This window comes from Setaria viridis, chromosome 8 (genome assembly GCF_005286985.2).
Source record: "Setaria viridis chromosome 8, Setaria_viridis_v4.0, whole genome shotgun sequence".
Classification (NCBI taxonomy): domain Eukaryota; kingdom Viridiplantae; phylum Streptophyta; class Magnoliopsida; order Poales; family Poaceae; genus Setaria; species Setaria viridis.
The window spans coordinates 501,278-516,197 of record NC_048270.2 but is presented as its reverse complement, the minus strand read 5'-3'; the positions used below and the strand labels follow the sequence as shown (position 1 = coordinate 516,197).

At 45.4% G+C, this 14,920-nt stretch overlaps 4 protein-coding genes across 5 annotated transcripts; 1 reads left to right on the top strand and 3 right to left on the bottom strand.

Moving 5' to 3' along the window:
- Positions 1-44: 44 nt before the first annotated feature.
- On the bottom strand, positions 45-4,480 carry LOC117833074 (uncharacterized). The gene is made up of 12 exons (XM_034712453.2): positions 3,973-4,480; positions 3,712-3,862; positions 3,555-3,632; positions 3,232-3,347; positions 3,053-3,106; positions 2,565-2,652; positions 2,386-2,478; positions 2,133-2,173; positions 1,699-1,752; positions 879-1,042; positions 585-654; positions 45-437 (listed from the first exon to the last, which is right to left on the bottom strand). The coding sequence occupies exons 1-12, from the start codon at positions 4,081-4,083 to the stop codon at positions 303-305; spliced, it is 1,155 nt and encodes a 384-aa protein (XP_034568344.1). The 5' UTR covers positions 4,084-4,480; the 3' UTR covers positions 45-302.
- Positions 4,481-4,796: 316 nt separating this feature from the next.
- Positions 4,797-8,362, bottom strand: LOC117833070 (protein DETOXIFICATION 21). The gene is made up of 8 exons (XM_034712451.2): positions 8,055-8,362; positions 6,520-7,061; positions 6,336-6,422; positions 6,072-6,128; positions 5,751-5,989; positions 5,547-5,665; positions 5,368-5,454; positions 4,797-5,270 (listed from the first exon to the last, which is right to left on the bottom strand). The coding sequence occupies exons 1-8, from the start codon at positions 8,355-8,357 to the stop codon at positions 5,190-5,192; spliced, it is 1,515 nt and encodes a 504-aa protein (XP_034568342.1). The 5' UTR covers positions 8,358-8,362; the 3' UTR covers positions 4,797-5,189.
- Positions 8,363-9,532: 1,170 nt separating this feature from the next.
- LOC117833073 (GDSL esterase/lipase At5g55050-like) lies at positions 9,533-11,331 on the bottom strand. The gene is made up of 3 exons (XM_072295694.1): positions 10,532-11,331; positions 10,179-10,431; positions 9,533-9,956 (listed from the first exon to the last, which is right to left on the bottom strand). The coding sequence occupies exons 1-3, from the start codon at positions 11,231-11,233 to the stop codon at positions 9,682-9,684; spliced, it is 1,230 nt and encodes a 409-aa protein (XP_072151795.1). The 5' UTR covers positions 11,234-11,331; the 3' UTR covers positions 9,533-9,681.
- A 12-nt stretch (positions 11,332-11,343) lies between these two features.
- LOC117833075 (uncharacterized) lies at positions 11,344-14,852 on the top strand. 2 transcript variants are annotated; one of them, XM_034712455.2, is made up of 10 exons: positions 11,344-11,503; positions 12,051-12,217; positions 12,307-12,415; positions 12,830-12,942; positions 13,439-13,507; positions 13,677-13,792; positions 13,880-13,934; positions 14,031-14,151; positions 14,292-14,434; positions 14,528-14,852. In XM_034712455.2, the coding sequence occupies exons 2-10, from the start codon at positions 12,080-12,082 to the stop codon at positions 14,627-14,629; spliced, it is 966 nt and encodes a 321-aa protein (XP_034568346.1). In that variant the 5' UTR covers positions 11,344-11,503; positions 12,051-12,079; the 3' UTR covers positions 14,630-14,852. The 2 variants fall into 2 exon arrangements, with proteins under 2 accessions (XP_034568346.1, XP_034568347.1); XM_034712456.2 differs by having other exon boundaries at positions 11,349-11,503; positions 12,056-12,217.
- Positions 14,853-14,920: the final 68 nt, after the last annotated feature.

The window sequence follows — 14,920 nt, the reverse complement described above, 5'->3', positions numbered from 1 at the left end:
TCCATCAGGTTCCAGGTATCACCAGCACCACCATGCCTGGTTGCTTCTACAGAACGGGATCTTGTTTCACTCAAACAAATATTTGTTTCTCGGAAAAAGAAAAACTCGGCATCGCATGTCCCAGTTTGCCAATTTGCTCGCAACAGTATGCAGCAGCTGGATGAACAAAAGTGTCCATACGACCTCAACTCCTCGACCAACCCTCTCATCCCACAGAGGACACCACCACTCATTACTCAAGGATGGCTATTACGTACAGCTATCAAACGCTCTGGTACTAACAGGATGGGGGTGGACACTAATCATGCCGTCTTCCTGAACAGGTCTTGGAGGTCGATTATATCAGCAAGAACGCCTGCAGCTGTGGTGTCGTTGCCAGCCCCCGCCCCTTGGATCACCAGAGGGGAGCTCTCGTAGCATCGGCTGTATATCTCCACCTGATCACCGAGCAAAACACATTTGTGAAAAATCTCAAACCAGGGACAACCAAATGGTAGCTGGGATATTGACGCTTTGGGAACAGACAGTGGTGACAGATGGTAAAACAAAAAATAGAGCAAGTAGGAGAACGAATGATAGCATACCACATTGTCACTTCCCCTCAATCTACCGAGCGCTGAATCTTTTGGGACCTCTTTAAGGCCTACCTGGCACCTGCAAAGTAGGGCGTTAGGCCACATAGAGATTGAAAAGTAGCGAGGGAGAAACAAGGTTGGAAGAAGATCCAAATAAGTAAACAAATGGTAGGCAACAAGATTTTGGTACAACTAATGACAACGAGAAACAATGTTTTAGATTCAGAAAAAAAAAAGATATGGCCCTGATTTATGATGCCACTGGATATTGCACAGTACTATCACGCTACGCTGGATGCATACCCTGTGCTTCCAATCTCACAGACATAGCGAAGAACATTTCCTCTTGAAGATGCTGCTTTCACTCTTTCTTCCATGCTCTTGTCAAGTTGTACCAAACCACTTTCAAGGAAGTCCTCTGTGGATACTGCATCAGGTCCTAATTCGCTAGGATATAAACTCTCGACCTGAGATTCAAGAGAAACACAAAAATTGGCTCACTTAGACATTGCCAAAAACACAGTGCCTGATTGATTACAACATCAGGGATTCACTTAACTGTAGGACATTATATTCATGATGTAACTTTGTATAAAAGAAAGGAATCTACAGTAACAAATGATAGTGTTAAGGACATTCAAATTAATAGCTATCATATCGCACAAAATCTAGAGAAAAGCTCTCATGCCATATAAACTAATCAAACTACACCACAAAAAACAAATGGCACCATCAATCAGCTATATAAACAACTTTACATGTTTGGAGGCTGTTTAGTAAACTCTTTCAGACTTAGCATATATGCATATGATTGCTGTAACAAATTCAGACAAGTATATCCATGCTACAGTAAACCAGTACCAAGCCTAAAAGATGGCTCCATGTAACCATTCAAATGAATAGGAGGCACACTATCCACAAGTACAGCATGAGGAAGTAACTTTGCCCAGACCTACTTGATTACTGTTAACATGAATAGCCAAAGTAACAGTCACACTCATATAAGTTTCAGTTATAATCAATAACAGTGAAAATATCACCCAGTTTTTAGAAAGCACCATGCTTGTAAAAAATAACGCTATCAAAGTTGACGCCATAAATCTTTTAGTATAGATAGGCATACATTGATATTGTCCATGCTGATTTGTTGCCCCAGAAGCCTAGCAAGGATCAACGCCTGCATGCAAACATGAAGTTCTTAGAACTGACTGCATGTTAACAAAGATAACTGAAACATTTGAACCAAACCTTAGCTACCCCTTTCACAAAAAAGTAAGTTTTTATATTGTGATTTAACCATATGCAGATGGTTATATGGAAGTTGAAGCTGCGAACTTATTAAACTCGAATATGAACAAGTGGATAACATGGCCTACTGGAACAGGAGGAGTGTTTTGTGATAATGATTATGCTCATAAGATTTTCCACATCAAATCTTAGTAGGACACAAACTCAACACAGCAACAGTTCATGCAATACATAACAGTTCACTTAGGAAATGAAAAAAGCAACAAACAGAACACCACTTATTGAGTGGGAAATTGTGAGGTATCTAACCTTTCTAGCCACATCCATTCCACCAAGATCATCACGTGGATCTGGTAAAAATAAACACATCAGTAAATGCACAAGCGTAAAAGATAAATACTTAAGTTGTGTTCCTTGTGCTTAAATTATTTATATTCATTTATCTTAGTTACATAATAATATAGAGATTTTTGTTTGACCTCCACTTCACAAACAAGAGGTAACTACAATCAGCACATGAAAATTGTAGTGAAAAAAATATTTCAATGAGATATTGTAAAACCTGGTTCTGTATAGCCAAGAGACTTGGCTTTTTTCACAACTTCACTAAATTTCTTTCCATCCTCCAGCTCACTCATCACATACCCAAGTGTACCTACAAACCCATATGAAGGAAAACTTGTGTTAGTTTTTTAAGAAACAGGACATCTTTTTTTACATAATAGACTAATAACTGCATACCGCTTAGACTGCCAACTATACAAGAAACTGGATCTCCAGATGCAATAATACGGGTTGCGGAAGCTATCACAGGCAAACCTGCTCCAACCTGAAAGTAACAATTGCACATAAATCACCAAAGATCCCTAGCAAAAGTGAAAACACCATAAAGGAGAGAAAAATGCTAAATAGAAATAGAACTATGTTATATGTATGCCCTGACTGTTATCATGTATATATTTGCATTATCTTTTGATTTGAGCAACAATACTCAACCAACAGACAACAGTCAATACAGAATTAATTCACTGTGAACATTGAAAGAATGAAATTGCAATGATATAGTTAGCTTGCATCATATACCACAACATTCACATATTACAGGCAAGGTTCTGAGATAAACCTATAGCTGCAAAACTCTGGTTATATATAGACAGCAGTAGTATGTACAGGCATCAAAATAGGAAAGGGAAAAGAAAACGGAGCCACTGATAGAAGCAAGAGCATACAGTAGATTCAAATCTTATCCGACGGAAGTTGGAGACCAACTTTTGAAAATCCTCCTGCGACAGCAACAAACACACTTGTTAATTAGATAACTGCTCTTTGTTGAATTACAGGACATAATGCAAATTAAGCATCAAGAAAGACTATTTTTAGCAGAAAAGAGGAAGTCAGATAGCATTACATAAGCACCGGTAAGAGGTTTCTTGTTTGCCAATACAATGCAGCATCCATGGTCCACGGCATCCTTCAGCAGACTAACAGTGTCATAGGTTGCAGAACAGTCAACTAGTACCAGGCCTGAGAATTGAATAGAGGCGTCACAATAAAATGATAAGTGTGGGTACAATACCAAAAATAGGATTCAAATCTATCAGAGATAAAACAGCAGGATGTAAAGCTTTTTGGTGCCTACAGATTGGAACATAAAAGGCAGAGAGCAAAATATACTGGAGGTAGAGGAAGATGAAGATATGTGTATATGCAGTTGAGCACAGAAAAACCAACCAGTTGTTCTTCCAAGCATGGTAGCGGCGTCAATGACTTTGCTCCTAGCCTCAGGGTTCTGGAACAGCTGACAGTGCCCTGAAATTGCACATCCAAGCATCTATTATTCTACTACATGCCAAGGAAGGTGAGTAGAATCAAATGGGACAATATCAACCTTGGCCGAGCAGGGCAGACAGGGGAGAGCCGGCGGCCTTGGCGGCGCAGAGCTGGGTGAGGAGCGCATCATCGAGGCCGCTGGAGTGGACGTCGTCGGCGACGAGCAGGGAGGAGCTATCGGCGACGCCAACCACCCGGATGGCCACGCCCTATCGGCAATAAGCAGGCAGTGAAACAACAGAAACCATCAGCGAATCAGTGGCCACCGAATCGATCGGGCATACAGGTGGTCGGACAGGGGGGAGAAGAAGAGCGAAACCTGGTTGGCGTGGAGGGGACGGCAGGACACGATGTGGCGGAGGAGGTAGCGGCCCACGCCGCCGCAGCCGAGGAGCACAACGGGGAGCACCGACTTCACCGGCGCCGGCATTTCCACAACTTCGATTCGTCGGGAGGGAATTAAGGGCAGGGGCTAGGAACTGGATGGGCCGCGGCCGGCGCACCTCCACTGGCCGCTGAATCCGCCAAGAGCCGCCGGGAATCCTCCGCCGCCGTGTGCTCGTGTGGTGTACTCGCACTCACGGAGCTCGTCTCTCTGGCGTGTGGGCCCAATGAGTGGGCCGTGCTGAGTCAGTCGCCACCACTAAAGCGTGGAAGCCATGTGTCAGTTTCAGAGACTGAGAAGCCCAGGCCCAATCGGTGGATCGCCGCGAGACAGGCTCGTCCTTTCTTCTTCCTTGCCAGCGGCGGCGGCGCGGCTGCAAATGAGCCCTGCACGCCGGCGGACAAGCCTTGACGTGCAGCAATGGGAAATCGAGGAGGGGAAGTAGGCAGCGCCCCCCCCCCCCCCCCCCCCCCCCCCCCACACACACACACACATATTCACCTACACAGAGTTCAGCTCGGTTCGTCCCCTCCTCCCATGACCTCTGACCTCGCATTCGATTTTGTTTACCCAATCTGTCTCGGGTTGAATTACAGTATCGATAGTTTTGCTGAAAATCGATTGAATTTTATCTGAAATCAACACTTCAGTGCGAGATCGCAAACGAAACCCTAGCAAAGCGGGGCTAGAAACCTGTAGTTTGCGTAGCCTAATCCATTTGATTCTGCCGAAATCAGTAGTACAGTCAACAAGATGGATAAACAAGAGCTCAATGGGTCCACATCTTTAATTAATTATGTGCAAATGTACTCACACAATCGGCACAAATGCCCCCAAACCACAACCACTGCTCTGATGGGGACATTAGCATACCCCAAAATTGATGCAGAGCAACAGTCTTGCCAAACTCATGGTTAGCCAACACAGGCTCACCCATATGCGCCGTCCTGTTGGCAAATGGTACAGCGCTTCTCTAATCTCTACTGGACGTTGACTGCTGCTGATAATTGATTTCCTTGCTTGGCTTGAGGAGTAACACATAATCATCAGGATAGGCTAAACTTCTCTCATTTTGTTCTTGAGAGGTCAGGAAATACGTGTGCATCTGCTGAAGGGTCACCGATGCTGACCAAATTTTTTTGAGAGCTGGTTCAAGCATTGCTCCTTGAGCCCACCAGTCTTCTGTTTTCGTCCATGTACCATCTCTTCAATCTCTCTTGAGCAAGCGCCACCTGCAAATAGGAACAATGAATAGTTCAGTATTTTTGAAGATTGCAAATATCATAGCTAAGCAGAACACTTAGCAAACAGGGAGTGAGTCAAGGTAACCTGTTTTTCCCAGTCGGTCTTTAATGTTATGAACAGAAGCACAATAGTTTGGACTAGTGTTCCCAGCAACATGCCAATCCAAATGCCCTACACAACAGGCAACCAAGTGGAGTGAGGAACACAACTTCGCTAAGATGCACCCGACACAATGGTAATACCAAACTGCAGTATGATCGTACCTTTACATGATATCCCACCACATAGCCTAGGACTGCTCCAAGAGGAATGCCAATCAAATAGTACGATGTAATGTTAACATAGGCAACTACACTTTGCCAGCCAGCACCAACAGCGACACCTGCAGATGATGAAATGACATTTTAGTATCAGTAAAATAAGGTACATTGCACCAATCTCTATCATTCAGTAGAACTGAATCATACCTGATAGCACTGGTTGGACACTGTTTAACAATATGGAGAAGGCTAGCAGAGGCGAGAGGTCAGCCACTGCGTCGGCCACTGCTCGACTCTCAGTGAATATGTAGGCAAGGCTTCCACGGAAGAAAAGGAAGAGCACAAATAGCACAAATCCAATCAAGGAAGAAGTGATGACGACATTGTAGATCGCGAACTTGGCCCTTCTTGCACTCCCAGCTCCAAGCTCATTTGCCACCCGCACCCTGAAGATGCATTGCATTAACATCAAGATTGTAGAAAGAAGAACAAAATTTATGAATAAAAATTTAAAGATAAAGTAATTACCCTGTTGCAGCCAGGAAGCCAAGAGAAATCATCATCTCCCAACCGTTGATGTTGAGGCTGCACAGTTCACAAATAGATACCACACTGCTTAGTTATGCCGTTTGTGATCACAAAAGGAGCATCATGACAAGCACAATGACATGCAGCTACTATTCTGGTAGTTAACACCAATTACGAGTGGAGAGACCAGAGTATATCTGTGTATGGAAGAAGTATGAATAACAACTACTGAATGGAGCTAGCATAGAGTAATATGTATATTACCATATTGAAAGGGCATCAAGTGCAATTTCTGCATTCTTCATATACCCTGTGAGGAGCACCAATATGGTGTTGTACCACAATTCCAAACTGAAAGACCAAGCAGATCAATGAATATCTATTTTTTTTCCATTCTGAAACTGCATTATATTATGCATACTGAACCATAAATATGCTGCTTAATTACCAGAGCATGACACCAGAAGACAGCGAGAGCTTGATGATGGAACCGAGGTCAGTGAGAGCAGCAGACGAGAACCCGGTCCACGTGAGAGGGCAACCACCGCAGAAGACAAAGGCTAGCTGCCCAAACACAGGTATCCACATGGCGATGACCATGGAGCCCATGACCCCAGCAAGGCCGAGCTTGAACTTGACAGTCATGAGCCACGACAGGGCGAGGTGGAGGCCGAGGTTGAGCATGGCGAGGTAGGTGATGATCATGTTCTTGCTCTGCGCCTGGAGGTACATCTGGAGGGTGAAGGACCAGACGTAGGAGAGCATGACGGGGATGTACCAGAGCGAGATGACGCCAGCGACCGCAGAGATCTTGGGGTCCTGGCCCAGGGCGATGAGCAGCGGCTCGGTGAAGAGGTAGACAGGGAGCAGGGCGACGGCGCAGGCGAAGAGGATGATCCAGGAGCGCTGCAGGTAGATGCCCAGCATGTGATACTGCTCGGCGCCATAGGACTGGCCGCACATTGTCTCCAGCGCGCTCGCCATGCCCAGCTGCAGTAACGTCCATGAAATTTAAGCTTGAAGGGTGTTACATTGGTTGGCATATACAGTCGGATATCCTAATGTTTTCAGCTGTTAATGCTTTTACAGGTTGCTTGCGTCTTGTTGGCGACGAGCCGACGCCAGGCCACCAGGGCAGACGTTGTTCATCTTGCGTCGCAAAAGAGAGTGTTTGTGCCAGCCAAGAATGCAATTCTAGCAATCAAACGGATTGGAGTTGTCCATGCATTTTGTACCATGGCTTTGGACACTGACTTCACAATCGATGATGATGGATTGGTTACTGCTGATGGAAGCCTGACGCCTCGCTATTTTGTTGACCGAGAGAAGAAGAGAGCAATTGGAACACCAACGTATTGATGCTGGGTGTCTCTTTTGCACCGCACATCTGCACGTGCAAGAAACTTTCCAAATCTAGGAATTTGAGTTTTACTGGAATTTAAGCGTGGACCCAAAATGCAGATGAAGAGCTTAAAATCGATGGTATCTCGAGCGTGCATGGGCCACAAAACGGCTTTGGTTGAAACTTGATCAAAAATTGAATGCTACTACGGTTGGTGCATGTGAAAGACTACTCCAGTTTGTAAAGTTAGACATGAATATGGTGCTCCTCTGATTGAGTGTGCCGCGTCACTCTCTATGGGGCCAGTTTTTGTAATGCTAGTGCCTAGGAAAAGTTTGTCTTGCTACTCTCTGGTCCTTGTCAATGTGCACTGTGTTATGAATGAAAACGCAGGACGTGCCTTGGTTTAGTAGACTTGAAACTAGGGGTGTTGCAAGAGGTCGTTGTTTTGCAGTAATAAGCACCGGGTTTTGCACCTTCTATGTAGGAAAATATGGTGGTGGTTGACTACTGGTTGGGGAGTTCTCATGTGAGGGAGTCATATGGTTCTCCTTCACTTTGGTAGATGAAGTGTTACTCCTCCATATATCAGTTGTCAAAAAAAAAAAGGCAAACAAAACAAGATTAGTAGTGGGACTCACGAGGATGCCGTTGCTGAATCGCATGAGGACGGTGGAGACGAGCGCGTATGCGGCGAGCTCGGTGGCGCCGATGTGGCCGATGAAGGCCTGGCTGATGACGGTGACGCCGAAGGAGGAGAAGCGGGTGAAGATGGAGGGACCCGCCACCACCCACAGCTTCTTGTTCTCCTCCCACGCCCGCCGCCCCAGCGGCAAGCGCGCGTCGTCTTCTTCCTTGCTGATGCCTCCATGGTGGTGGTCGAGCAGGGGCACCTTGTTCGCCTCCTCTCCCCTGCTGCTATCAGTAGCCTGCTTGTCCTCCATATCGTATCGACGGCGGTCGGCGGCACACACGGCACACAGGCGTATTTATGAACTGGGTTAAGGAGTTTCGGTAGGTGACGATGACGAGATTGCCCCTTGTAGCACGGCTGCAACAGTGCTGCTGAAGAAGGTATCATGGGTATTATTGTGAATTGTGTGGTTGAGTCGCCGGCCGGTTCATCTTGTGGCCGCAGGTGAAGCACGTACGTAGTAATTAATACGGTAATAGTACTAGGTCTAGTACTGATCCCATCCATGGTCAGTGTACGCACACGATCGACGCCCTTACACCTTAGCTTATCGTCCGCCCTATGTGTTCCATTGCTTGGTCCGGCCATCTGACAGACTGACTTAGGTTGCAGGGCATCCTCCGAGAATGAGCCGATCGATCCTGCTGGCCACGCATCTCCATCCATTATCAGCCACCCAGATGCATGCATGCATGGTTGCATAATAACAAGCTTTATTTGCCAGACGCTTTTAATTAATCAGCATACTATATCATGATTCATGGGCGAGAAACAACGCTTTCGTGAGAATTAAAATAAAATTATCGATAGATATATTATGAAAATATATTGAATGAAGGAACTAATAGAAAGCATCATAAATGTTAGTATTTTATTGGATAAATTTGATCAAACTTGAGATGTTTCGACTTTCCAAAAAGTTAGAATGACTTACAATTTGAAAGGGAGGGAGTGTCATTGAAGATCATATCTTGCTCCCGTCTAGTTCATCGATCACACGCATTGATTCTTTATATAATATTACTACAGTAGTATATACACATTGATTTTTAGCACACCTAGCTAGCTATTCCTTCCATCTCAAATTACTATTCGTATTGACTTTTCTAGATACATAGACTTCTCTATATCTATATACGTAGCAAAAACTATGATCTGTAAAAGTCGAAACGAATTGTAATTTAAACGGAGGGAGCAGATCGTATCTGCATGCGCGCTCTGATCGAGTGACGGTAATGATGCATGCTGAGGAAACGAAGGCGTCCGTTGCTTTCTTAATTAATTTGTTCACAGGATTTCATCCCCATGCAACCCAACTTCTCTCTCCTCATAAATTATATATATATATATATATATATATATATATATTATATTACTAGTAGCATGCATCAGCTTCATTTGATTTTTTTATTGTAGTTGCGCGAGGCTCTCAGGTCAGTCCTAGGTTGTTGCCACGTGTCAACGACCAAAAACATCTTACTGCTGCAGTAGAAGAAAACGTCGTCGATCGATAACCGATCACAACATGCATCTAGATATATCCTTCTGAGCAGCTAGCAGCTGTTGATGCACTGCTACGCCGGCGGCGGCGACCCAGCTGCCAGCTGCTGCAGAGACATGGGACTGCAGATGCCCATCACGTCGGAGTCGCCGGAGCCCGAACTAGTCGCCGGCGGCGGCGAGCTCCAGGACCAGTTGGCGACGAGGGCGGCGACGGCGTCCGTGGGGGTGTAGAGGTCCCACCACACGTGCCGCTCCGGCGCGGCGCACGCCATCTCCGTGCTCAGGCAACCCACCGTCGCCTTGAATGGCCCCACCCCGCAGCACGCCTCCCTCGACTCCTCCAACCCTATGTTTTTTGTGCGTGTACATCAGCACCATTTTGCATTGGTCAGAAACTCCATTTCCTTTCCTCATTTTTCTTTCACAGTCCGTCATCACCAATCACACATATATAAAAAGAAACATGAAGATCTAAAACATAAAGATGAAGGTCACAAATTAAACTCGATCACAATGGCGATTTGCATTAAGTGCCTAAAGAAAAGAATAGCCGGGATCCCATCCTTACCGTGTCTGCGGGGATTGGAGATGATCTCCATCATCCCCTTGTACACGTCGCAGAACACGACGTCGGCGCCGGGCAGCTGCGGCCGCAGGTCCTCCAGCCTCGCCGCGAGCCTGGCGTTGTACCCCTCGATCAGCTCGTTCGCCTCCTCCACGCACCCTCGCCCGCCGCCCGCCTCCCACATGACGCGCGGCGCGCACCCCAGCGGCGCCACCCCCATCACCGCCACCCTCCTCACCTCCGCCTCGTACAGCTCCTGCAGAGACGACGCGCGGGCACGTCAAAACTAATGGTCGTCTTCGTGAGTTGCAGCTACCTGCAAAGATTTAGGGGGCGGAAGGAATCCATCACGGTACTGCGACGGCGCGGGCGATGCGGTCGGCGAGGAGGCGCCCGAGCCCGCGGCGGCCGTGCTTGGGCGCGGCGGCGGCGGCCTCGGCGGGCCCGCGCGCGAGCAGCCGCGCGTAGGCGTCGGTGCCGAAGGACAGCACGAACACCGCGCCCGCCGCCGCGGCAGCGGAGGGGGCGTCCTGCGGGGTGCCCGTCTCCAGCTGCAGAAGCTGCAGCGTCTCTGCGGCCAGGCGGAGCTGCTGCCCGACGGCGCCCATGCGGAAGATCCCGCGGTCGCCGTACTGCCCGCCGAAGTTGACGCCCCGAGCCGCGGCGGCTGCGGTGCCGTTGAGGGTGGAGATGAGGGGCGGCGGTGGGAGGCCCATCTTGGCCGCGAGGAGGTCGGGCAGGAGGCGGCGGCCGGAGGGGAAGAGGCACGGGCCGGCGGAGGAGAGGGAGGGTGCGGTGAGGTTGAGGGGGAGAATGCTGGACGCGCAGCTCACGGTGGAGTCCCCGAGGACGAAGAGCGCCGTGGCCGGAGAACGAGATGACTCAGCCGCCGCCGCGGCGGCGAAGTGGATTAGGACGAAGAGGAGGAGCGCCATGCCTGGGACGTTGTGGCGCGAACCGGTCGGTAGCTGGCGCTCGCGGCGAGGTTGAAATGGTGCTGCCAACTGGCAAGTGGGGCCTAGTTCCAGTCTCCTCGGTGCCGAAAGAGCAGGTGTCATATGTGATTATTTGTTTCTCTAGGGGGGCACGTAGTAGTATAGCATGTCTCATGGCATATTTGCATGAACAACCCTGCAACGAAAGGAAAATGGCCTTCTGTGCAGATTGCAGAGCCTGCCGTGCGGGTGGGGATCTCTCTCTGAATCTCTGGCACCGACGCTCCTCTCCTCTGACCTCGCCACCTTGCCGACGAAAAGGGGAGGAAGAGAAAGCGTGGAGACTGAGGAATTGGGGTCTCAATCGGGCGGTGAACGCTCGCGATTAGCGAGGTAAGCGAATCGCGATCTGATGCAATGCCGCTAGTTCCATTTTTTTTCTCTAGGAGAAATTTCATGCAAACTGGGTTGGTGGAGGCGACCTGTTTTGAGGCTTTTCGCAAGATTTCAACGGGACGATCCCCAGCAGCTTCCTAGCTTCCTTCGAGATGCTAAGAAGGGTCTAAATTTGCAAATTTTGATGTCAAGGAGGCTGCCAGTGTTGGGCCAAATAGCTGCGAGTTGGTGAAAATTGCTTCTCGCGTTTTGAGTAGTTGGGCGTAAATTCTATTGCACTTAGGTGTTCTAATTTGTTCAATACCTGGGGTTAAATTTGCTGGTATTGATCTGTTTCTCTATATTTTTAGGTACGTTTCACTATGAATATGGTTCATCAAATAGTTCTTTACTGGCAACTGCCTAGTTTTGTGTGCCAGCTGTTGAACTTCTAAATTATTCCTGGGATTCTTGTTCGCCAAAGCATATTCGTTAGTCTGGTCAGCTCTCTACTGGTTAGTTGTTTCCAACGTATATTTTCTGATATTGCTCCATTCTCTCTCAGAGCAGGCATGATTCATACATCCAGTTAGTATGGCCTCAAAAGCTATAAAAAGAAGGCCTTGCAGGACTGAAACTGATAACACAAGTGAAAAACGAATGGAGACAACAATATCAAATCCTGTGACAGAACCTCTTCTAGGAAATGGTCCTCATGAAGATAAATCCAAGGTTAGTAAATTCTCATGAAATGCTTGGGTCTGTGACCAACTTCTAGTTCATGTTTTTTCAGTATGCCCTTTCTTTTTATTTGTTTGCAGAGATACGAGCCTGCTACGTGGTCAGGTTTCTGGGATGGGACAAGACAGGAGTGCCTTCGCTGGACGCATCTTCTATCAATTTTTATTGCTCAATCTGCAAGAAAGATAGGTGATTCAAGAAGAGCTAGATGTTAATTTTATAGTGTCCTCCCTACACATATATATAGAAGAACATACTCCTACAGTCCTACTTGTTTAATTATTTCATTTTTGGCCATTTATTTATGAGTTATCACTTGGGAGCTGCTGGTAATTCTATTTCTGAAAATATCCATTTAGCTCACATTTTTATTTCTTAATGCTTTGGACACCATAGACAATCCATGTATTGATAAGAAAATGTACAGTGCATTCTATATATAAGATCCCCTAGATTAAAGATTTGATTATATCCAGAACATTTATTTACCATTTGTGTTGAAATTCACCTTTGTCATTCTTTTCTGATTAATATGCTACACTTACAATTGTCAGCATGCCATTCCGAAGTACTGTTCTGAAAGACCCACTTATCTCTATGCAGTAAATGTTCTTTCTGAATTTGGATCTTTGATTGCAAGACTTTTTGGTTGCTCTTCGGCTCCCCAAAGTTCACAAAATGGACAGACAGTTCCACTTAATCTCAGTCCATTACAGGTACAGTGATTGCAAAAGTCCTATTTTCATTTGAACTGATGTACAAGTACAACAGAAAGGAAAGGGAATCATTCTATTGAAAGCATGACTCTATGAAATAGTAGTGTGCTATCAGGAGATTTTGTTATTAGTATGAGTATAGATTTGATATTAGTGTAAGTAGAAATTTCTCATATTGCCCTAGTTCATTGGCGATTTGGCGCTTAAGGTCAAAAGTTTCCTTACCTTATTTACAATCATGAATACAAATGTTTGTGTATCCATTTCATATCTGTTGTTAATTTCTCTTTTCGATTGACTTTCGCATTGGATGCTGACATGCATGTGTCTAAAGAAAATCAATGGAATCCTTCTTCCCTTAATATCAACACTTTTAGAGAGCAACTTTATGCATGTTATTCTTGACTTCCTTCTCGGTTGCTAAAGTAGTGTTTACATTGCTCGACTTTGTTAAGGCAATGTTTTCTGGCATTCAACAGTTTCACTTACTTTGCAGGTAGAAAGATTGAGATTGTTGAAACAAAGGTTAGATGTGCCATATGACTGCTCCTCTGTCAAGCATCAGGTTCTCGTTTTGTATGTAGTTTACCTTTATGGTATCTTTTTTTGTTATCAAGTGAATGCTAATTTTTTACCTTTAAACAATGGGATAAATACAATAGATTTGTTATGTTGGTATTCGTGACTGACAAGGTAGTGTGAATCGAAAAGGTAATATCTTTTTTCTGTTACAGGATGCTCTGAAAGAGCTTTGGAGGTTGGCTTATCCTGACCGACAACTTCCTCCTCTAAAATCAGATCTGTGGAAGGAGATGGGCTGGCAAAACTCTGACCCATCAACAGATTTTAGGTTCCTAGCGATGATGTTTCATGATTAATTATCATGCATTATGTTGACACCACTTGAACCAATATGATTTTTATGCTGAACTTGCAGGGCAGGTGGGTTCCTGTCCTTGGAGAATCTAATTTACTTTGCCAGAAATTACCCAGTATGTTTCTTTTCATCCTGAATGCTTACTCTATAAATTGGCTATCTGTGGGTGACTCAGTAGTGTTTAACCTCTGTAGTTGCTTTTACATGGCAGGATTCCTTTCATAGGCTACTGCACAAGGTGGAGGGTAAGAGAGCTGAATGGGAGTATCCTTTTGCAGCAGGTGGTGTAAACATATCTTATATGTTAGTTCAAATGCTGGATTTACAATCAGGTGATTTATTGCAATCTTTGCTAAATATTTGGTATTCATTTGGATTCATTTTCCCTCCATGGCTCTACTGCTTTTGGAATTTGGTTCGTAAGCAGGCAATCAATGGAGAACTGAATCTTATCCGTTGTATCTCTTTGTAGGAAAAATGAGTACAAAAGCTGGTGTCCACTTTATTCAACTACTTGAAGATGACGAGGCGGCTTTCGATAACCTTTTCTGTGTAGCATTTCAGGTGCTTGATGCTCAATGGCTCGCAAGGCAAGCAAGTTATATGGAATTTAATGTGAGCATTTTTCACTAAGACAATAATCTATGCATGTTAATGAATTTTTGCTGCATTATCTAGTTTGAGTTGATGATTATTTCAATTTTATAGGAGGTTCTGAAGTCTACACGAGTTCAGTTAGAGAAAGAGCTTACTATGGGGTGCATTTCTAGCGTTCAAGAATTGCCATCATTCAGAATGCTAAAAAGGTAGTCATGTTTGTACTTCGCTGGAAAAGAGATACTTTTACGTTGTCCATAGGTTGTTTAAATTTGTTGTGCATTCCTTTACTGGATGCTTGTATGATGCCTTGAAAGGAAAAATACTTATCAACAAGTTTTGACATCAAGATGTGATACTGGTGTATATTGGTCATAATATAAAGCTCCACTCCATATATGATGCCTTGGGGAAAAAAATACTCAACTTCCTATTATCTTTTAAGTGTCTCTGGGTAAACTATCTGCTTTTGAAAAAAATGCCACATGTATTGAACACAAATTA